General features: G+C 38.1%; 1 protein-coding gene across 1 annotated transcript in view; it reads left to right on the forward strand.

Moving 5' to 3' along the window:
- Positions 1–23,538, forward strand: part of LOC135219776 (basement membrane-specific heparan sulfate proteoglycan core protein-like) — a gene marked incomplete in the record, with an annotated part of 1,285,796 nt that overhangs the window by 403,557 nt on the left and 858,701 nt on the right. Inside the window, 2 exon segments of the mRNA XM_064256828.1 lie at positions 20,007–20,117; positions 22,177–22,287. Coding sequence (XP_064112898.1) covers positions 20,007–20,117; positions 22,177–22,287 — 222 coding nt within the window.

The following is a 23,538-nucleotide window of genomic DNA, read 5'->3' on the forward strand; positions in this document are numbered from 1 at the left end:
TTACGATGGCCTTTGCTTTTGTCTTGATTTTTGATCTAGCCTCAGTTTCATCCGAAAGCAGTTTCTGTTTTGTCACCCTAAATCCCACTCCTTTTTTCCAGCAGCTTGATATACATTGCTGATACTGTTAGTCCAGTCCTATCGGTTATCAGCGCTTCCTTAGATATGGTTTTTGTAAATGCACATCTCTATAAACAATTTCAAAAGCCTCTCGATGTTCATCTTCCAAAAACATTGTTGTATTACTAAATGGTACTAAGATTATGTCTACATCCTGTCTATAAATTCCATATGCTGTAGATGAAAAGTGATGGAGATATGCATAGGCTAAGTTCACCGAACGAGATGCAGCAATTGTAAACAAATCACAAAAAGGAAATGACTCCCGTTACCGGTCACTCAACTAACTTAAATCAGGGTTTGCTTCATTATAGTTTCCTATTTTCGATTCATTATTAGTACTTAACAATAAGCTAGGATAATTGTAGATCCCTCATGTGCACAGAAGGAAGGCCATTTTCTTCTTGTGCGCAATTTCTAACTATCAACGACCAATGTCTCCTCCTGTTACCTATCGGTTTGTAACCTAACTCCCAGCTCTCAATACCTTAACCCTATCCACAACGTCACTGCTTTTGATTTCTGGTACTCTTCGCGAACTGTGACTATTTTTCATTGTGGGTGTAGTCTTCACTTGAAGGATGTCAACTTGCAAGGCGGTAGGTGCACTTGCCCAATGCTCTGGATCAAATCCAGTTACTATCAAGTAAGCCAGGTGGATCTTGCTTACTAATGGGTAGGCATCTAAGTAAACATATGCCACTTATAAATGTGTTTTCTTTGCTGTGTAACGTAAGCGGACTTTGATTGCGTGTGGTAGGCGACACTGACGATGATGCATGTTGAGGAGTTATTTTTAACGTTTGATAACCTTAACTATCTCTTGCTATTGCAAAGAAAGTTGTCCTGCAGATTAGAGGTTATTAAAGTTTTCACCACATTCACCGAGTAATTTATGAGAGTGACATAGTTCCCAGTCATTTTATTAGTGTGCTAATAATCACGCTTGTTAGGTCCTTTATTCTAAGAAAGGCTGACATGAGCTGGGTTCCATAATATAGGCCATTTTCTTATATAAGACTCTCTCTCTCTCTCTCTCTCTCTCTCTCTCTCTCTCTCTCTCTCTCTCTCTCTCTCTCTCTCTTTTATAATATATATACATATGTATGCATGTGTGTGTATGTATGTATATGTATATTCATACTATTCGTGGTAGGCTTAAGTAAGACGGGACGCTTTAGGTTCCAGATTATTGAATTCCTACAGTAATACAAGCTTTCAGAGACAGTCTTCTTCATCTAGAAGGCTTGTAGTTCTATGGAAATTAAAGAATGGAATCTAAATCGTCCTATCTTACGGAATCAACACGAGTGGTATGAGTATATATATACACAAGTTGTGTGGTTATCAAGTGTTACTCTGTTATTTTCTGTCCATTTCTTTGTCTTTCTTCTGCTTGTTACTCTTTGGCTCAAATTGCCATTTTTCACGTTCCTTTTGGGCATTTAAGAAGTGTCACCCTCTCTTGGGATCAGCCACATGAAAACAAGTCCACCACAAGTAATCGTTCTCATTATCACCCATTACTGAATTTAAACACGGCCAGCTCTCAAAACAGAAGCTTGAATAAATACGCAGTTGCACCACTTTCAGAGTCCACGTAGTTGGAAGACTATGAAAAGTCGAACAATTTGAGTGTCAATGACATTGAGTCCTTGTGCAGAGTCAGTTTTCATTATTCTCGGCTGCCGCTTCAGGCATAAATGAGATTTATTAGCTTTTATATTTCCCTTTCTTCAAGTTTTTCAAGCTACAGTTTACATTCTCTTTGACTGATTGTGTCGTCATTCTTAAGTTTTTAATCATGTTGTATTTGCCTCGTCGCTTTTATTTATAGAATTAATCCAGCGTCCTTGAACGAAGTGTGGCAGTGTTTACAAACATCCCAATTTTAGGTGCGACACTTAACTTCGTTACTACTGCTTACCCCCGGCTCTCACAGTTTGTCTCCTGTTATTGGTGCTGTACAGTCCCCATTTATCCTCATATTATTCTATTTAGTTCATGTTTATGAGCGTAACCGATGTAGACATTTCATTTTTATTGATTTGAGTGATGCCTGCGGCTTTTCTGATGACACGGTCTTCAAGGGTTGTTCTTTTTTGTTACTTCTGTCGGGAAGTTCGTCGAGTTCATTTGGCGTCCGTGTTCCTGACATCTTTCATTACCTCGCTCAAGTTTTGTGAAGTTCCGCCGTTTTGTTGTTCTGTGCTCGTTACTCCTGAGACCGTCGGTTTTCCCTACTGCTACAGCGAGACCATAATATCCTCATAATCAAATCGTGATTAGCACTTGTCTTGTTTGGATGGTTTTGTATTGACGAAGCGGTTCCCCAGATATGAAGGAGGATTCTAGCTAAGGACGAAGGAATTTTTGCAGTATTCGAAAGTCTGTGAAGCACTTGAATGCTTTTATGAAACAAAATTCATGTATATAAGAGATCTTATTACAATGTAATATCTGTGTTTATTTACTATAGAAGCTCGAAGTGTACTGCGTGAGTTTTAAGCCATATTCTTATTTTAAGTAATGCCAAAGCTTACGGACCGCTTCTTATAACCTGTAGTGGGGCTCAGGTACTAGAAGGATGACCAGGCCTCGAGTAGCTGAAGAGATGAACGATTTGAAAGAGAATTTAGAGGAGAGGTGGTGGCCACTGTATTTTATGGAGCATATGGCAGAGGCACGATTTTAGAAAGCTGAAATAATATAAAAAAAATTTGTTTTTATATATTGCAAGCTATTTTGTAGGCATTCTTATATGCCTCTCTCATAAATTTACAGTACGAAAGAGAATAAATGTACACTCTTCGTAAGTAAGACTTTTTTTTATCACCTAAAATCACTCTTTGTATTCCTTTTATCTAGTGATTTATTATTATAATTGTGTAACACAAGGGAATGAGGCAGAGACGAAGCAGAAAGTGAAGCACAGCGGGATTGACAAGAAAGTCTCGAATTTGAAGGTTCATGCGAGAGACTAACATTGTTTTGTCAGGAGAAGTTGCAGTAAGACTCCTCTTCATTGTTAAGGAGTTAAGAATGATACCAAGATGTCAAGTTAAAGGCTGTTCTCTTGCAACCGATTCCAACAACGATAAATTTTAAAGTACAGATCGTAGTTGCAATAATCTCTTTTACCAACGTTGTAACCGTGACCTTATCTCAGTAGAATGAACTTGAAGTAAGATCCACCAAGCTTATTCCACTTAGTCGCATATCGTCTCTTGCTTACCTCCCAAAGCAAGGTTCCTCAGTTTTAGTGTTCCTGTGATCGTCTCTAAAGCACGGAAACCCACAGTTGTTTATATACATACATACATACATACATATATATATATATATATATATATATATATATATATATATATATATATATATTATATTATATATATATATATATATATATATATATATATATATATATATATATATCCCGATCTTGCCTTAGTCGATGCTTTATTGCTACTGCTTCCATAGTTAATGACTGTTAGTAACGGTTGGTGCTGTTAGTATATAAACTGAGTACTATTATAACATCTGTTCTGAACACTTAGTCGTTCATTCCAGTATCGCTACGCATGTGTCTGAATATCAACTTTGATCATAATGGTATTTGCATTCATTGAGTTCCAGTAAGCTTTGTCAAATTACTAGATGTACTCTTCATTCATGCCTGCCCTAGAGAGAGAGAGAGAGAGAGTGAGAGTTGTATATGTTGTTGTCAGTCTGTGCCTTGTGTTCTTGGATGTCTGTGCGTGTTTAAGTCGTCGAAGGAATAAGTTACTCAAGAATGAGATCTAGACTGGGAGAGAGAGAGAGAGAGAGAGAGAGAGAGAGAGAGAGAGAGAGAGAGAGAGAGATGCACTCATTGGAACTTGAGATCATCCGCCAGCTGCTCCTTCCACTCTCTCTCTCTCTCTCTCTCTCTCTCTCTCTCTCTCTCTCTCCATGTGCAGTATTTAGAGGAGTTGATGTGAATGGCAATATGTGAAAACTGTTGGGAGAATAATAATTGTAAAGAAATAATCAGGGACCAGAAACGTTGGTTTCAATGAGTTTACCTTGACAGTGCTGTACAAATTTTGATAAGATCTAAATAAACATTAAATTAAATATGTTGTTTTGCCTTTTTTTTTCATTATAATGAAACGGAAATGATTAGTTAAGTAGACCTAAAACAAACGATAGAATATTTTCCTTTTTTATTATTTGTTACTGCCCGAAGTTGTGAACAAGCGTTGGATAATCAGAATTGCATGAAAACCTGCATCGGAGGACCGGTAAAGATTACCTATAAAATGCCTAAGCTTGCTTCTGCACCTTCAACCCCGCACACATCGGTTGTGGAGCGGCACCACCACTTAATTACATAAATACTACTGTCGGATGTCGCTCTCTCATTCACTCTGTACACCTCTTCCCCTCCCTCTCTGCATCCCCCCCCTCCCCTCCCCACCCCAAACACCCTTGGATGATGCATGTGATGCCGAACCGTGTGCAGGTCGCTCTAATTGGTTGAAATGTCAGTCATTTAAGGCAGAAAGAGGTCAGGGGAGGTCGTCATCCATTTTTGCATAAGGCATTGCTGGGTTTATCTTTCTCATCTCAACTGGGTTTTTTTTTTTCCCTTTAGTTTTTTTCTTTTGATTCCTTTCATAGCAACAAATATAATTTATTTTGTTTTACCGGACCATATTTATCTGTGGAATATTGTCTTCTCGCCGCTCATATTTATTTTTATCAATATTGCTCTTCACTCATTTCCTTTATTTCCGTATTATTTTGTCAGGTATCTCCCCCTCATATTTTCATTGGTAACATTCTCCAGATGGCGGACAAATTGTGCATTTTGAATTTTAAAGTGGTTAGCTGTCAGCCTTCTTCCATAACCATTCCTGACCCTTTCCATCATTACAGTTTATGACCATCGGGGCACCCCCAGGCCCACCGTCCACCGTAATTTCTTTTTATACCGCTGATCAATACACACACACACACACACCATATATATATATATATATATATATATATATATATATATATATATATATATACTTACTGTGTGTGTATGTATGCATGCTTAAAACATTACAGTAGATGCACATGACTTCATTATTGAGCGAATACCACAGGGAAATGACAGGCGGAAGGTCAATACCAAGCGCTTTCCCGTGTTTATTCTCGTATTGTCGCCGCACACTAAACACGGAAGAGCCCATGTTACTGATCTTCTGCCTGTCTATATATATATATATATATATATATATATATATATATATATATATATATATATATATATATATATATATATATATACACGTGTATATATATGTGTATATGCGTATAGATATATTATAATATATATATATATATATCTTTTTTTTAAAAATAATATATATATAGATATAATATATATATATATGTTATATATATATATATATATATATATATATATATATATATATACCGTCCTAAGATAAAAGCTGGAAGTATGTCGTGACCCTATCGGTGGTATTTATGTCTATTGTGTTGCCGTGCAGTCCTTGTTCTCTATTCACGGAAAAGTGCCATGAATATTAGAGCGGACTCCAGCGGACCAGGTTTCTCATTTTCAATTTATTTTCCTCCGACTTCAAAATGTGAATCCCTAAATACCCTTCCGCGAAATCGCCAGTATCTGTGGGGATTCTTGCTCATGTTATGTCTATAATGAAAGTTATTGTCATAATGACAGTTACTTTTATAGTAGTTATTATTGTTGTTTTTCAATAATACTTTTATTATTTGAGGGGAAGAGACCTACTATAACTAACTAGGTGGTTATAATTACCATTATCAAGCGATAGGCGTTTTTCTCTCTCTGTTTTCGGAGTTGCTGTTTCACGCATATTAATGTTAATTATTTTTTTTGCACGACTTTGCATGGATAATTTTTTTATTTTTAAATTATTTGACTTTCAGCGACTTTCTTACGAACTAAAGTGACTTGGTTATTATAAAAATTTATTTGATGTGGTCTGGTCTCGGCGGCCACATTTCTTCTGTGTGGGGATAATGTCTGCAGTATGGTCGATATTGATTAAAATTTATTGAAAGGGTCGCTGGCCCAGAACAGGTTTCCCCAAAAGTTTTCTAAAACTTCGTCTCTAACCCTTCTGCAGTTTGTGACCAATGGCCAACTTGATGTTCAAGTGCCAGTTTTATCACCAGTGTCAGAATATTAGTCATTTTTGTTTTTGGGATGTTTATTGAAAATTAGGCATCAATTGTTTTGTCTGCATGCCTAGATCATGGGGTGGTTGATGAGATGGAAACCCAAAATGAAAGAGTGAACAGACTGGGAAGTCGGCATAGAAAACGAGGTGAGCTCCGTGACCTCAGCCCACAGCGCGTCTCGATAGAAAATGTGTTCTCGACTAACAATGAGACTTCTAGTGGGTGTTGCTATTCGAGACGTAACATGTGTGTCTTTTGAAACTGAAGAGCGTCTTTAGAATGCATTTAGACCCGGTTTTTGGGGCTTGACTTGAAGGTCATACTTGATGACAAAGAGATTTTTTAGAAATTGCTGACAATTTTAGGAGATTAACTTTTATGTGTACACACATGCATACACACACACACACACACACACACATATATATATATAATATATATATATATATATATATATTATGTATATATATATATAATATATCTATATATATATATAAATATATATATATTATATATATACATATATAGATATAATATATATATTTAATATATTATTATTATATATTAGTAATATATATATATATATATAATAGAAGAGAGAGAGAAGAGAGAGAGGAAGAGAGAGAGAGAGAGGAGAGAGAGAGAGAGAAAGAAGAGAGAGAGAGAGGAGAGGAGAGAGAAGAGGGAGAGAGAGTTAGAGGAAGGAGAGGAGAGAGAGGGAGGAGAGAGAGAGGAAAGAAAGAGAAGGAGAGGAGAGAGAGAGAGAGAGAGAGAGAGAGGGGCGGGTTAAGACTCCATTTTTACTTTTGGAAAGTACAGCACGCACAAGCCCCAAGCTAAGTCTGCAATGTGTTAGGTGAATTGAATCGCTTTGCGAGTTGGGCTTTGATGTTAAATTCATCCAACTACAATACGTGGAAACAAGAAAGTGGAGTATATATTCCTGCGGTGACCTAACTTGACCTTCAGCCGTGAAAGGTTAATGGTGTAGCGAGCCGCGAGATTCCAGGTCATCCTCATATGATATTTAACCTGGATTAATTTGCTTCTTATCTCGTGTCGGTATTAGTTACGAAATATTTCGCTAGTGTTAGTTATAATTATTTTATTGTCTTTTAGATTTTATTTATCGCTTCGAGTCATAGTGTTGAGGTTTACACGTTCAGTGGTCTACTTCTGCCGAATAGCTGATGGACCTCATTAATATTGTATATCGATTGAGTGTATGCCTGATGGAAGATCTCCTGAATCACTGACGGTACTCTGTTCCATCAAAGTCAGTCTAGTTTCCAACCACTAAACCTTAGTTAGTGAGAGCAACTTGAAAGAAGTTGATTGAGCGAAAGAGGAGAGTGTTCGTGGGTGGGAGAGCAGCAAGAAGTACTGTTGGGAGCCCCATTACTAACTGGGTCTCTCTCAATAATTAAGCGGCAGGCGGTTTAAAGGGGTTGCACTCGCAACAACGTTTGCACACTTGGAACAGTTTTTCTTGTGGTGTCATTAGATAACGCTTTGTTTAGTATGCAGCAGAGGGAAAGAATCTGGACGGAAGATTTAAATTAGTGTTATTTTCTAAAACAATTAACCAGGAAAGAGAAATACTCCACGAAAGAAACTGCCATCCATGGTTGATAAAAATGACGTACATCTCTCTCTCTCTCTCTCTCATTTACACTTAGTAAACGTAAGTCTTTTGGTTCATAGTTCATGTTAAGTGGTTGTGTCTTGTGGCGAGATGTAGCCAAGGAGAAAAGGTGTCACAGGAGAAATTACTGTTGTAGAATGATTAATGTGAGCGTGTTATTATAACACTTTAAATGTAAAGGACGTTTGGCGTCCTTACCGTACCTATGGCAATGAGCTACGATAGCCCCCGGGGAATTTTGAAGTTTATGAAACTCCACGTTTATTTTTTGTGATTATTTTATCGCCTTTGGAATATCAAGATAGATGTACTCTTATCTTAAATTTCTTTTCTTTAACGAAGAGACTTCCCTCCCCCTTCCCGTCCTACACCTTCCCTTCATCCCTCGCCCTCCTATTTCCCTCTTGCCTTTTTCCTCCCCTCCCCTCCCCTCCCCTCCCACTTCCTCCTTGGCACCCGTCGACTCTTCTTCCATTTCCTGTTTATGGGCTTTTATTTAACTTGACGTCTGCATTTGTCTGTGTGTCTGTCTGTCTGTCTGGTTGGTTGGGTCGAATCGTTTAACCCCCATTTTCGACCTGTTCCCTCGTCTGATGGACTTGGAAATTTTGCCTGGTTTGTACTCAATCCCGGTGACAGCATAACCTTACATGATCAGTAGGTCAGCAGTGACCTCTAGTGACCTTACTGTGAAATCTCTCGGTATCTCAGGATTTGTATGAAACTTCGGATTTCACATATATACCTTCTTTGACTCGGGAGAATAAGTTAATAGCTCTACGGATTTTTCAAACCTCTTTTGGCTCGACTGGATGTCACATTCAATTTTTATTTAGTTACAATCATAAGTTGCTTAAATTTCCGTTAAAACTGAAATGTATGAAATGAAAAATAAAAAGATTAACTTTTATGAAAATGCACTAAAAAGTGAAAAATCATTTTTTGACATCAGAATTTTCTTACAATTAATTGTCTACAAAATAAAAGCTTGGGCGCTGAAAATAGGAAAAAGTGCTACAAGAAAAAAAAAAAATATATATATGTAATCTCTTGTAGCATTTCCTTCCATGTTTGGCGACCACGCTCTTATTTTTGTAGATCTGATTAATAGTAAGGAGATCATGGTGTCTCAAAAAATAAATTATTTTTCTTTTTTACTTTTTAGTGCATTTTGATAAAAGCGTGTTTAAATTTTCACGTGGGTATCTCTCATCAGGGAACACGTTTCCAAAGTTTGTATTGGGTTGGTAGCAACCAGGAAATGTTGGAGATGACCAAATCACAAATCACCCATTCTTATTCTTTGGGAGCACAAGTCAATGCCAAGATAGGGAAATGGCCTGTGCCGGCGGAGGATGAGCCTTTCAAGTCATACTTAACTCCTTTCATTGCAAAGCCAAACTTAGCCAAGATGGTAAGGCGGATTTTGGTTGTCTTACTTGTAAGAGACTTCATGGTCAATTGCCAAAGCCGCGAAGAACGACTATAGGCAGCCTCCTTTCTTTCTTTCTTTCAAAATTCTGGACTTTGTCAAGCTTGCTGAAGTAGGTCATCGTCATACGGTATAATGTTTCCTTTTTCGTGCATTTGATTAGATTTCCAGTTAAATTCTCTCATTTCAGTCTGTGTAGTTTTAAGGCGTGAGAGCATTTTCAGGTATAGCGCCTCAGTGGCATGGTTGGTATGGTGTTGGCGTGCCATCTCGATGGGCACTAGTTCGATTCTCGGGCATTCCATTGAGGCGTGAGAGATGTGTATTTCTGGTGATAGAAGTTCACTCTTGACGTGGTTCGGAAGTCGTGTAAAGCCGATGGTCCCATTACTGAATAACCGCTGGTTCCTTGCAACGTAAAAACGCCATACAAGCAAACATTTGCAGGTATGCAGGAACGTAGATGAAATAGTATTGAATGAGAAAATTTTTTAATTTTTGTAAAGTGGATTAGAAAATATCCTATTTGCATTTCATAATGACGTCAGAATATAATAGCAATTATTCAGTGAATCGTGTTAAGATATAGACTAGTGTGGAACAAACGTAATCTGTGACAAAGTTGAAAGTCGTTTATTTAAAACTTTAAATATTGCTTTTTATTGGCGTTTCAGGCAGGTGTGTTCAATGTTAACACTTTCACGGCTCTCTCTCTCTCTCTCTCTCTCTCTCTCTCTCTCTCTCTCTCTCTCTCTCTCTACACACACACACACACACACACACACACACACACACGTGAATTATATGCTTGTATGTCTCGTACACGTTGCATATCACTACGATTTCTCTCTCAACCACCGGCCTGCATTGCTAGTTTGGGAATGAACCGTGATCCCGCAGTAATGGCTTAAGGCTTGGGGGCACAGTAATGAGAAAACGACCGAATGCAAGACTGGAAATGTCTTTGGCATTTGTTACACAATCCTGGAAGACAAAGAGATCTCCATTGTGTGGTCATGAGACGGACAGAGCATGAAATGGAAGTGATGCAAACGTTGTATCGGTTCCTGTCTCGGGTCTGGTTCTTTCTGTCTCGATGTGGATACTTTAAAGAAACGTGTTTCTGCGTTGCCTTCGTTTCAGGACAATTTTCAAGTCGACCAGGAAGCGAACCCAACAAGTCTCTCGTGGGAAGAGGGATTCATCTCTTACTCACAAGTGCATCGAAACTGAAGTAAATGGGGCTTCGGCCTCTTGTATCACGACAATAGATCTTCAGCAAAAACGCAACTTCGAAGACATACTGATCTGTGTCAATGAAAAGAATATGAAACATTATTCGGTGCAACCACGTGAAGAGAAGATCTCTTGCATCACAAATTAAAATGAAGTCGAGGGAAATAAAGATTTAACGAAGTGGCTGTCCTGTACATGTCAAATACGAGAGTCAAACGGTTTTTTATCTACCACAGTACTCCAATTCGACTGGGTGGCATTTATAGTGTGGGGTTCCGGGTTGTATCCTGCCTCCCTAGGAGTCCATCACTTTTCTCACTATATGTGCTGTTTCTAGGATCACACTCTTCTGCATGGGTCCTGGAGCTACTTGAGCCTCTAGTTTTTCCAGAATATTATTATTATATTATATTATTCTGTTAAAAAGAATGGCAGAATTAAGCGAGTTGATTTTATATAGTTGTTTTTTTTTTTTTTTTTCTATTTTCCTTTACAATTCGCTTCTCAGGCTCAGCGATGTTTCTGAGTAACTGACCAAATTCTTCATATTGGGAATTTTCAAAAATCATAAATGCTGAAGGTAATCTTTTATTGGAACAGGATATCAGGTCCAGGTCAAGCAGGGGTCGTCGTCAGTGTATTATTATTATTATTATTATTATTATTGTAGCCTTCCTGTTTAGTTTAGAATGTTTTCCCCATCATGTTGCCCTCGCATAAGAAAAAAAAGAAATCATTAATAGATGATAAATCTTTAAAAAATTCTGTCCTCAAAGCTCACTGTTACAGTTGCTTTCTGCGTTCAAACTTTGAGAGTCTTGTGGCCCTGTTAACTGGAAGAGATTCCTCATTTTACATACTCATGGAGGAAAAATATTAGCATAGTCATGCAGAGCTTAAAAAAGTTACGGTAATTTTTCGCAAATTTTAGCATTATTTTAATATTATAGATAAAAAAAATCGACTAAAGGGTTCAGTAACTTTGTTCTTTTCGAGAGAGAGAGAGAGAGAGAGAGAGAGAGAGAGAGAGAGAGAGAGAGAGAGAGAGAGAGAGAGAGAGAGAGAGAGAGAGAGAGAGAGAGAGAGAGATTTCAGAACAGGATATGGAAGATAAGAACCGAAAAGTAATCCGAAGACTAAGTGACCTTTGCAGTCGGATGACATACTATGTGATGTGATCTGCCTATGAAAGGAGAAGGAATATTCATTTAACCAATTTATGAATATCTTTTTTGTTTGTTCTCTGTTGTCTGTTTTTCTTTCTGTTATTATTAGGTTAATGTAAAATTATTATTTCTTATGTTGATTTAAATCAACCTTGTTTACATTAAGTTAACTTTTTGCTGAGTATGTTTACTCTTACGTTTCCGTGAAGTTAAGTGGCTTAGTCAGTGTTTTTGCGCCTCCTCCTCCTCCTCTGTGTATTAGTGAACTATCGTTTTAACGATAGTTTTATTCTTTTGCTTTGAGTGTTTATAAACACTGGGAAGGTGATGAGTGGACATGGTGGACCGGTCAACGGCAGTTCGGGTCTTGACGAGCTCTCACCAGTACTGTTTCCCGTCGCAGCATTTATTTTGATTTGGAGGACGACTTTGGATACTTACCTTTTGGACCACGCACTTGGATATTTCCCTCACGGATTTTAGCAGGCGCAAATATACATCTCTTGTGCGTGTGTGTCTTCGGATCACAGCTGTTCTCTGCAGATGTTGTTGTCACCTGCGACCTTCACGCTGCTGTGGCGAGCTTCGCAGAGGCTGTGTCATCTGCGACTGCTGTTTCTGCCCCTTGTTCCCGTCGGAGGATTTTTACGGGACCAGTGCCGTTATTTCCCGGCATTGGATTTGGATTTACTTGCCGTGTCATCCTCGTCCAGCTGCTACACGGGAGTGAGAGCAACTTGACTCGTTAGGTGACAAGTAGGGAGGCTGCTGCCAGGTAAGACGTATTATCGTTCCTCTTGTATCGGGACAATGTGTTGCCCTTCAGTACCTGGCGTACAGGTGTCACCCAACTCAAAATCAAACTCTTGTTTCTGAGCCTCAATAAACGTGAAACGGTCCCAATCAGGTTGCAAGATATCACTAATACTACTAGGACTATCTACTGGCCCGGGCCTTTCTAACTCTACTTCTAAACTACTTAAGTCTAAGTCATCATCATTTATCAAATTAGCTGCCTTAGCAGATGCCCGGGTCGTCATGGCCACTGGACAAGCATCCATAGTCAAAATAGGGAATAATTCCAGACCCTTATGGTCCAACATGTCATTTCCCAAAATACCATCAATACCTGGAATGGGGAGACTCTCCACAACAGCCAACTCAGTTACTTTATTATACCCAGGGAAGGATAACTCAACTTCTACCAATGGAGCTGAAACCACTGTGTTCGGGAACCCTCCCAGAACTACATAATTCCCTGAATATTTAACTAGGCCATTTAATGATTCTTTTAACACTAATGACCAAGCAGACCCTGTGTCTCGCAAAAATTTCACCTTAAGGACTCCTGAATCAGTAACCAGTCTACCAGGCCAGATATATTTATCATAGTCATGATTGTCTACCACCAGATGGATTCACATTACCGCCATCAACACTAATCACATTACCACTATCAATCACTGATGGATTCTCAACCTTGGGATTAGTAGGAATAGACTTTTTTGAAATTAGAGATATAGGGTTGTGAACATTGTTACCATTTCTCTGGCGATACCTCCTTCTGGCATTACACTGAGCCTGATAATGCCCGGCCTTATTGCACCAAAAGTAGGTCCCATTACCTCTGCTCACATTACCAGACATTAACCTGTTTTTGGAAAAGACTCTAGTGTGCCCACCACTTGAGACTTTTCCCTGACCATTCTTATTCTTAGAATAAGTTGGAACACCTGAATGTTTTATCCTATTATCTACAACATTACCAGATTTATTATTAAAATTATTTGGCCTAGCAAACTGGAAACTCATTACCTGGGACCCAAAATTACCGGACCCCGCTCGATGGGTCAAAACAAACTCATCGGCAATCTGAGCCGCCTTACTTAGACTAACCGCTTTTACTTCTAAGTATATCCTCAGTTCCTTACTACATTATTTCTTAAATTCTTCCAACAGCATTAATTCCCTCAAGGAGGAGAAAGAGGCTACCTGACGACTCTTTAGCCAATCATCAAATTGCTCTTCCTTGAGCCTAGCAAACTCCACGAATGAAAGGGAAACATGCTTAGAAAAGTTTCTAAATTTTAGGCGATAGGCCTCAGGGACAAGGTTATAAGCCTTGAGGACCAACGCCTTCACTTTACTATAATCACGGGCTACACCCTCCTCTAAAGAACTATACACCCTGATTGCCATGCCCACCAGCCTACACTGAATTAAGACTGTCCACATCTCGCAGGGCCAAGACAACTGGTAGCTACACGTTCAAAAGCCTTAAAAAACTCAGGTTCGAATCCTGTCACGGTCGCCAATTGTTACAACCTCCCAGGGATTGCAGTCAGTAAATGTACCTCAACATCAAGGAAAACTTAACAATATTTATTACAAACTTGGAAATTACTTAAATCAACCTTGTGAAGTTAAATACACTTAATTGCTCAGATAAATAATCCAGAGAACAAATACCTGGTTCTCAGGAACTCACAAGATACCCTAAAGCTAGTATACTAAACCCTAATCAAGAGAAAATTCCAAGAGAGAAAACATACTTAATAGTAACAAGTTGGATCCAAAATAAGGCCAGCCAAAATCACCAATTACCTAATAATAATAATAAGATAGAAAGAAGTAGGAGATGAAAATAAGGATAAACCTTAATATTCCTACCTATAATACAAGCTAAGCAATGTGGAACTCAGTCCACTAATACCAACACACAAATGTGACAATATATATATGTAAACATTTACATATACATATTGATAAATAATCAAAATTGTCAAAAGCTTGTAACTTCACCTCAAGTGAAGTGTCAAAAGCAGAGTAGAATCCAGGGCCGTGATCAGTTCATCAAACAGCTAACAGAAGAGCAAATACTGTACGCCAGGTACTGAAGGGCAACACATTGTCCCGATACAAGAGGAACGATAATACGTCCTACCTGGCGGCAGCCTCCCTACTTGTCACCTAATGAGCCAAGTTGCTCTCACTCCCGTATATAGCAGCTGGACGAGGAAGACACGGCAAGTAAATCCAAATCCAATGCCGGGAACTAACGACACTGGTCCCATAAAAATTCTCCGACGTAAACAAGGGGTAGAAACAGCGTTCGCAGATGACACAGCCTCTGCGAAGCTCGCCACAGCAGCGTGAAGGTCGCAGGTGACAACAACATCTGCAGAGAACAGCTGTGATCCGAAGACACACACGCACAAGAGACGTATATTTGCGCCTGCCAAAATCCGTGAGGGAAATATCCAAGTGCGTGGTCCAAAAGGTAAGTATCCAAAGTCGTCCTCCAAATCAAAATAAATGCTGCGACGGGAAACAGTACTGGTGAGAGCTTGTCAAGACCCGAACTGCTGTTGACCGGTCCACCATGTCCACTCGTCACCTTCCCAGTGTTTATAAACACTCAAAGCAAAAGAATAAAACTATCGTTAAAACGATAGTTCACTAATACACAGAGGAGGAGGAGGAGGCGCAAAAACACTGACTAAGCCACTTAACTTCACGGAAACGTAAGAGTAAACATACTCAGCAAAAAAGTTAACAATGTAAACAAGGCTGATTTAAACCAACATAAGAAATAATAATTTGACGTTAACCTAATAGTTATCATCTTGGAAGTAACCTCCTCCCACCATTCTGTGTGTGTGTGTGTGTGTGTGTCAGTGCTATTCGAATAAGCATTTGTTATCTGTTTTTCGTAAATGTGAATTTGTGTCCCTTGTGAGTTATTGCGAGTGTCAGTTCATTAAGAGATGTGAAGTAACATGGAGTTGCCATTGTTAGATTTATTTATAGCAGCGATTTTGAAGATTTGATTTAAACTTGGCCGAACTGGGAGATTCCTCATCTCTCTCGTGGATCCGGAAATAAGGTTATAAATCATATCTTGCATACGATCAAAAGGTCAGGTCAGGGGGGAGGGTTCAGGTTTGAGGGTCTTCCCTAGAAGGGTTGGCTGCCTTCCTTGAAGGAATTATAGTTCCTTCTCTCCCTAACAATGACCAGCGTGATTCACAGCCATTTGATCGGCTGGCGCTCGCCCTTCCATGGAGGACGCCCCAGTGCCCGTTCAGAAAGGGCCTACTTCGGGGGCCCCTTCGATTATATATAATAGTGAAAGGATTCTATCCACTGAAAAAAATGAAACAGGTTCTGTTGTGCTTTTATTTTCGTTTTATCCCATTGCAACATTTCAGGAAGCCGCCATCAGCTAGGCAAAATGTAAAAAGAGTTTCGTATTTGGAAGGAAGTTAACAGGACTTGCTCTGCAAGGTAGGAATTTCAACTTAGATATCTGGCTAAAGTAATTATGATGATCGTCTGTCCAAGGAGTGTCGTAAAGTAACGTGCTGATAATATGATCAGACCTTTCTAGGCCACGGTCTGACCCTCTAGAAAGAACAGGTCAGGGAGCGCGCACATGAGGTCGAACCAAAGCAAAATTTTTACATGGATTAAATTATGCCAAATTGAACTGAAAGCGAAGTTCGTGTCAGAGTAGAAAATATGCTAAGGTCTTTTTGTTTTCAGTAAAACTCTAATAAAGGTCATATTGTGCAGGAAAAGGTATGTGAATGAAACAGTGAAGATATAGCCAACGGTTTTGCTCTTACAAGTCTAAGTCTTTGGTGCTATGGGTATTGGAGAACCAAAAAAGGGTTTCCTTTGTCATGCGAGACCACACTGAAGGAGCTTGTTAAAAGTGATCGTGAATCAGGAATTGTGTCGGCGGTATAAACACTGTTGCCAGCGAAAGCGGAAACATCTACGTCGTTGGAAGGGATGACGACTGTTTTGTCATTTGATGAAATGAGCATCCAAAAGGAATGGACATATTATATAAGCCTCATGAAAACCATTATTAATGTTCAGGTTGTCATGTTACGGAGTCTCACTGGCAAATGGAGAAAACCAGTCTCTGTTCAGTGTGGTCAATCAGATATGCCTAAGATTTTATCGCAAATCATATCATAGAGTAGAAGGTGTAGGTTTTGCTGTTGTAGCAATAGTACGCGATGTGGGTTCTACTAATCTTCCCGTATGGAAAGAACTTAATGTCGACCCTCTTCAAGCGGAGATATCTTTCAACAACCCCAAGGCAGGTAGAGAAGTTTTCGGACTTGACAATGTTCCTCGTCTTAAAATTAGGCAGATATAATTTCATGGAATCAAGTTTTTTCCTAAGCTATGGAGATTTTACTATTTCAACGGGATAGATTAGCTGTAGAATTGCTAGCTGGCTCTCGTGGTAATTTGCTGAAGTATGTAGATGGAAAGTGTCTGTTCAGCTGTCAAAACTGGAAATAAACATTTGATTTTATTCTTTTGAATGAACGATTGGTGTGACATTTTGAATTCGTCCAACATGTACCGTTTGGTATTTGACTTAAATAAGGAAACAGAGACATTACCCAAGGTCATCAAGATTATGAATACCGTGAGAATCCTTAAACAAAACTCGTTTATAGTTTCAGAAAGACGTAATTTTTCCTCGCAAGTCAACATTGACAAAATGACAGAGATTAAATAAAGATTTTCCGGAGGATTTCTATGGATTTATTAACCAAATGAATGGACACCATGACCATCCAAATGCCGTCAATTCTAAATTTAGACTAAAAAGCCAATTTTAGGAAAGGAAATGAAAGTTTTAAGTGGAACGAGTAATGTCACAAGTCATGAAACACTCCGTGGATGTGAGGGTGAAAGTGAAGTGAGTCAGATGTATGAAAGAGTTACCTTTAGGAATTTGATTTTGGATGAGGATGCAGGACTCGTGGTTAGACTGCTAATACAGAGTTGGAAAAAAAATGCTGAGGACGTGATTTAAGAAGAGGCTCTGAGGTACGATGGTGGGTCTATTGTCAAAACATTTTCAGTAACATATCCTAATTCCGGAAAGAAAAATAACAAACTGGAATCCAAGGCTGATTCATGGATAGTTTGTGTTATTTGGGGAGAACTATATATACCCTCTAGCCAGTATTCTTCTCTTTTTTTTGTGATGAGGAAAATGTCTTCAAAAGACACTGTTCTGATATGAAACACTCTGGTGTTTATGTTCGAGGTGACGTGGTAAGTTTTGTTGGCAAGATATCCTTATATTTTCTCATGAAATATCTTTGCAATTTGATGAGGAATAATGAACGACAAGGTCAAAATCGGCAGCAGAATTGTATGAAACCTACAACTTCATAAAATTAGTCATTGAGAACAGGAATCGTATTCCATTTATCAGCTGCTAGTGAGACTTTTGAGTTTGAGAGAGAGAGAGAGAGAGAGAGAGAGAGAGAGAGAGAGAGAGAGAGAGAGAGAGAGAGAGAGAGAGAGAGAGAGAGAGAGAGAGAGAGAGTAGGACCACAGTTAATGAAGGGAAACAGAAGGGAAGGTAACGTCATGCACAGAAGAGGCTTACGTAATTGGGACTGTGAGGTGTGGCTGACCCGTCCGAGTGCTTAGAGACTCCGAGTTAACACTTTCTAAAAGACAGATTTCTTTAGCATGTCATTTTCAATCAGTTATATCTCTTTTTATTGATTCTCTTCCATCCTTAATTCTCTGGCGTTATTTCTCTTATGTCATGAGGCAAACAGGTGACGTGGTTTTCAATTTTTACTCTAATGATATTGAAATTGAAACACTTTCTGTCTCAGTTACGATTAGAGAGAGAGAGAGAGAGAGAGAGAGAAGAGAGAGAGAGAGAGAGAGAGAGAGAGAGAAATTGTGCTATGAGTGCTGTTAATATGCTTTAAATAGAAAAGTAAAGCACTTAACATTAACTATAAGAATTCCTCAAGTTCCATTGGATTGTTTTACATATTGCGTTCCAGCGCTCCCATTTTTCTTTTCATATTGTTTTTTAATTCGAGTTGTTAATTTTTAATGTTTTGTATATTCTTTCTTAAGTTTCCTTGCTAATTCATTTTTCATGCTCGACAGAAGCCGACTTTAGAGGAATGTTTCTACGTAAATTGCTCGTCAGATAAAGCCCTGTATTGTGTGCTCACAAAGGCAGACATTTCTCGTAGATGACTGACCGACTGCTTAATCTTCCTTTCTGCTTTTTTATTTAAAAAAAGATATATGTGCTGTTAACGAGTTTCGTTGCTGCTACTTTACTGACTCTCAAAAATTTTTATACTTAATGTTTCTTGTATGTTTTGTGTCATTCGTCCAATTGTTCTTGTTCATTTATACGAAAATCTCTCAGAATCGAGGTTTGTCCATTATCTGTGGCGTAGATTCCATTGTCTCCATTCAAAAGTTTATGTGAACTCCCCAGTGTTGTCCGGATATTGTCTGTAGACTTCAGCAAAGCTTTGTAGTTCCGAATAATTTGATTGCTGTGCAGTGTCGTATTTCAAGATCTGCATCTAACCAAAACACCCTCGGGCTGACCTGACCCCCGAACAGCTCCTTCGTATTGCGACAGAAATCTCACGGCCAGAGATGTCACGAGCATTTTTTCATTCAAGCTGCGGGTTAGGCTTAAATCAGTCTTTTTATTATTATTTTTTTTTTCTATATATCACAGTCCTCCAATTCGACTGGGTGGTATTTATAGTGTGGGGTTCCGGGTTGCATCCTGCCTCCTTTGGAGTCCATCACTTTTGTTACTATGTGCGCCGTTTCTAGGATCACACACTTCTGCATGAGTCCTGGAGCTACTTTAGCCTCTAGTTTTTCCAGGCTCATTTTCAGGGATCTTGGGATCGTGCCTAGTGGTCCTATGATTATGGATACAATTTCCACTGGCATATCCAATATACTTCTTATTTCTATTTTCAGGTCTTGATACTTATCCATTTTTTCCCTCTCTTTCTCTTCAACTCTGGTGTCCCATGGTATTGCGACATCAATGAGTGATACTTTCTTCTTGATTTTGTCAATCAACGTCACGTCTGGTCTATATTATTATTATTATTATAATTATTATTATTATTATCATTATCATTATCATTATCACATTATTATATTATTAGTATTTTAATTATTATTAAAGTTACTATTATGTTATTAATTATTATTATTATTATTATTATTATTATTATTATTATTATTATCATTGTTATATTTTCTCCCTCAGGGACTGATGACTATAGTTATTGTTTAAAAAAACTTTACGTATTATTATTAAAGTACAGCATTAAACAGACTCCTTTTCCTCCCTCAGTGCCATGTGGAAGAGACCAGTACATGTGTAAAACCGGCGAATGCATTGATAATTTCCGTCAGTGTGACTACATGAAAGATTGCCCTGGGGGAGAGGATGAAAAATTCTGTCGTAAGTATTTTGCACTTCTGCAGTGTTGTCACTGTTTCTTAATGGCAACTTGGTTTCGGAACTGCAACCGTTTAGTTATGGTGCTTGCTTGTTGTAATTGAAAGTAGTACATGACTTCACTTGCACATTTCCTCAGTGTTCAGTAAAAATGATTCATGTCTATCAAGAGAAACTTAATTCAACAGAGAAATTTTCATTTCACACACAGCACTTCTACTCGTCTTTATCTACTATTGTTTTGGTGTTACTGTATCACTTTCATAGAAACTATGTAGTGACTGCACTTAGAAATAATTCATTAGAATTGCATTTGTGTCTTTCCGTTCCCATCGTCTAGAAGCATGAACGATAACATTTCGTCTTTGCCTGAAAAGGCGGTTGTTTTAGGAGCGGTGAGTTCATTTTTTGCTAAAAGTTATCATGCTTATGAGTACCACGTGACTGCCAGCAAATGCTGAAATTTTGCTTTTGGAAAAGGGAACCGTGGTTCTCGCTTTTAGGGCCCCGAAAACGATTATGACCCGTGGGCTTTCGGGATGTTGAAATCTTTGGCAAAGGAATTAACGAGCATGTGAGTTTCTCCTCTTATCTCGAGATTGGGCCATTCTTTGAGTCCCTAATAGGGAAGGAAAGGAAACAGTGGAGCAATATAGCTTTTTTTTTTTTTTTACATTGTGGAGTTGCGTTCATTGCATTATTTCACGAGTTCGTGTAAAAAGCAATAAATATGTGACAGTGGAGTGGAAGAAATCTATACTATAGACATTGGGAGTGGAAGTAATCTATGTAGACATTACGAACCTAATAAGCTTGGTTAGAATAAACAGTAAACATCAGTGTAACGTTCAGAAAAATGCTGCTCTCTGCTGTGGTTCTTTCAAAATAAAATTGGAAATACTTTTCGATTAAAGTAGTCTGTCCAGATTCACAAGTTATTTGAATAATAACAATATAAAGGAACAGTCTAACTTAGTCATTTTATTTATACTCTTGTGTACTCAGTCTGGTTTTGGGCATTCATTTCATTTCCTTTATATGTATATAAATTCAGTTATATTTAGCAGTTTTTGGCACAAGCAACGGTTTCATTATAAGCAGCATATAATATGTTACCCTTAGTATGAAAAAATCCACCAAAACATGTCACAATGTAAATTCGTCTTGTGAGTGTCATTGTAGCTGTCATCTGAAGTGATAAGAGAATGAGAATAAAAAAAGGCTGGTTTCCAGGTCAAATTTACTAACTACTTTTCATAACCAATTTTGTCGCAGCTCACATTCGCAGACAGTGATGCAATAAAAGTAGTTCTCGTCTTCCCCCCCCCCCCCCCCCAACTTCTATGTATTATATAGATCTCATTCACCTGGGTCTGTATGGAAGAGACAATTTTTTAATTTTTAATGATTAAGATATAATAGATATATTTTACTTTTATCAAGTTAACACAGGTGGATTAGCTTTACATTGACTTTACATTCCACTTTGAGATGTTCCCTTTTTAGGTTGAATATTCGTTTTCCTTAAAGAAGAAGTTAGCCTTTTATTTATTATATATCCATATGTATTGTAAGAGATCAGATTTTGTTTTCTTCCTTTTTTGGTACCTTTTATGTATTCTTGTTTCAAGTACCTTAATTATTTTGTAGCTTATAAATATGAACTTGCTTTCTTGGTGAACAGTATAAAGAATCATTCATATAATATATATATATATATATATATATATATATATATATATATATATATATATATATATATACATATACACCTATATTCTCAAGGTTCATATTTTTCCATTCACTTTGATTTACTTGTGATTGTTTTTGTTTATTACTGGGATATCTATACAGATCTGCTTTAAATTTCTATTTTGATTTTCATTTAGTGTTATTCAAATATTATGTTCACTTCATCACTTGATGATAATGTACCTATTTTCCCTTATATTTTCACTGTAATGAAACGGATTGCTTCCCCCTCCCTTTCCTGCTGGTTCCTTGCATACCGTTGTGCAGTTCAGTGCATGCACTATGATTAATCACCTTCGTGGCTCAACAGCTTGTAAGCCAGACGAATACGAATGTAACAGTGGCCAGTGCGTTGGAGAGAACAAGCGATGCGATGGAGTTGCTGACTGTGATGATGAAACAGACGAAACAGTTGGATGTCGTAAGTCAAAATGTGACTTGACCTTACTTTATAGTATTTAGGTGCAGGTTTTTACTAAACAAATAATTTAGACACTGAAGCAGAAATATGAGTATTTCGGGAATGTTTGAGTTCGTTTTGTGGTTTCACCTCGATTCCTGATGGTGTTTAGTATTAGGGCTTGACCTTGTGTGGTATATACTATTGTCCGTGCTAAATGAATTCAGTTGAGTTGATGCCATGTTCCTATGAGTTTTTTGCAGATTACCCCTTATTGTTCACTCCTATTCAGAATTCGTTGATTCTAAGCAAAACCGGAAGAAAGCTAAGGAGTGTGAGCACTCATGTCAGTATTATTATTATAATTTTTTTACAGTGTATAATTACCTGAGAATGTAGAGAATGTACATATAAGTCATTAGTCCCAAAATTTTAGGTTTGCACAACTAACACAGCGATGCATACTTCTTGTTCCATCATTGAAGATTACTGTCCTTATCAACATGAGTCTGGGTGCAGCAACCACTCACCTGAAATGCTAGTTTGGGAAGGGGCTGTGATCTAGCAGTAATGATTTCAGTGTGGGAGCTCAGTACTAATGAGAAAACCCCTAAGTGGAAGCCGTGAAATGTCGTTTAGGAAGACAAAGATCCCCATTGTATTGTAATGAGACCGATAGCACTTGGAATTTAAGCTATGCAAACATTGTTGGGGTGCCTGTCTGGTTGTGTTTGTCTCGATTTCGAAGCCATATGGAAATATGGTTTTGTATATGCCCTCGTTTTCAGGACAATTTTCTTGCTAAAAATTAAAAAGAAGCTTTAGATATTTTTGGGGTAAATGGAAGGTTGCTTGCCCAAGTGACTCTGAAAACGTAATTATAGTTTAACAATATCCATTCATAGAACAGTTTTTAAGCATTGAAGAATTGGCCTGGATGGCAGCCTATTCTGAGGTTTGCCATTCAGAAAACTTTTATCTGATTATCCACCATTGTTCATCCTCAAGATATGAACTTGTGTCATAGAATAAGAATACTGTACCCAGATTCGTTACTTAGGAAGTGCAACACTAAGAAATTCCCCGTATACATTGTTAAGAGATGATTGTCCTACCATCATTTACAGATGCTTGATAATAGAGAGTTAAAATAGAAATAAATGAACGCAAAGTCAGTTAGAAGAATTGGCTCAGCCTTGATTGGAGTACTGAGGGTCTTGTGTAAACATCCCGTAGCCAAAGCTAAAGGAACTTGATTGTTATTTGTAATTC

Source organism: Macrobrachium nipponense, chromosome 1 (assembly GCF_015104395.2).
Source record: "Macrobrachium nipponense isolate FS-2020 chromosome 1, ASM1510439v2, whole genome shotgun sequence".
Lineage (NCBI taxonomy): Eukaryota > Metazoa > Arthropoda > Malacostraca > Decapoda > Palaemonidae > Macrobrachium > Macrobrachium nipponense.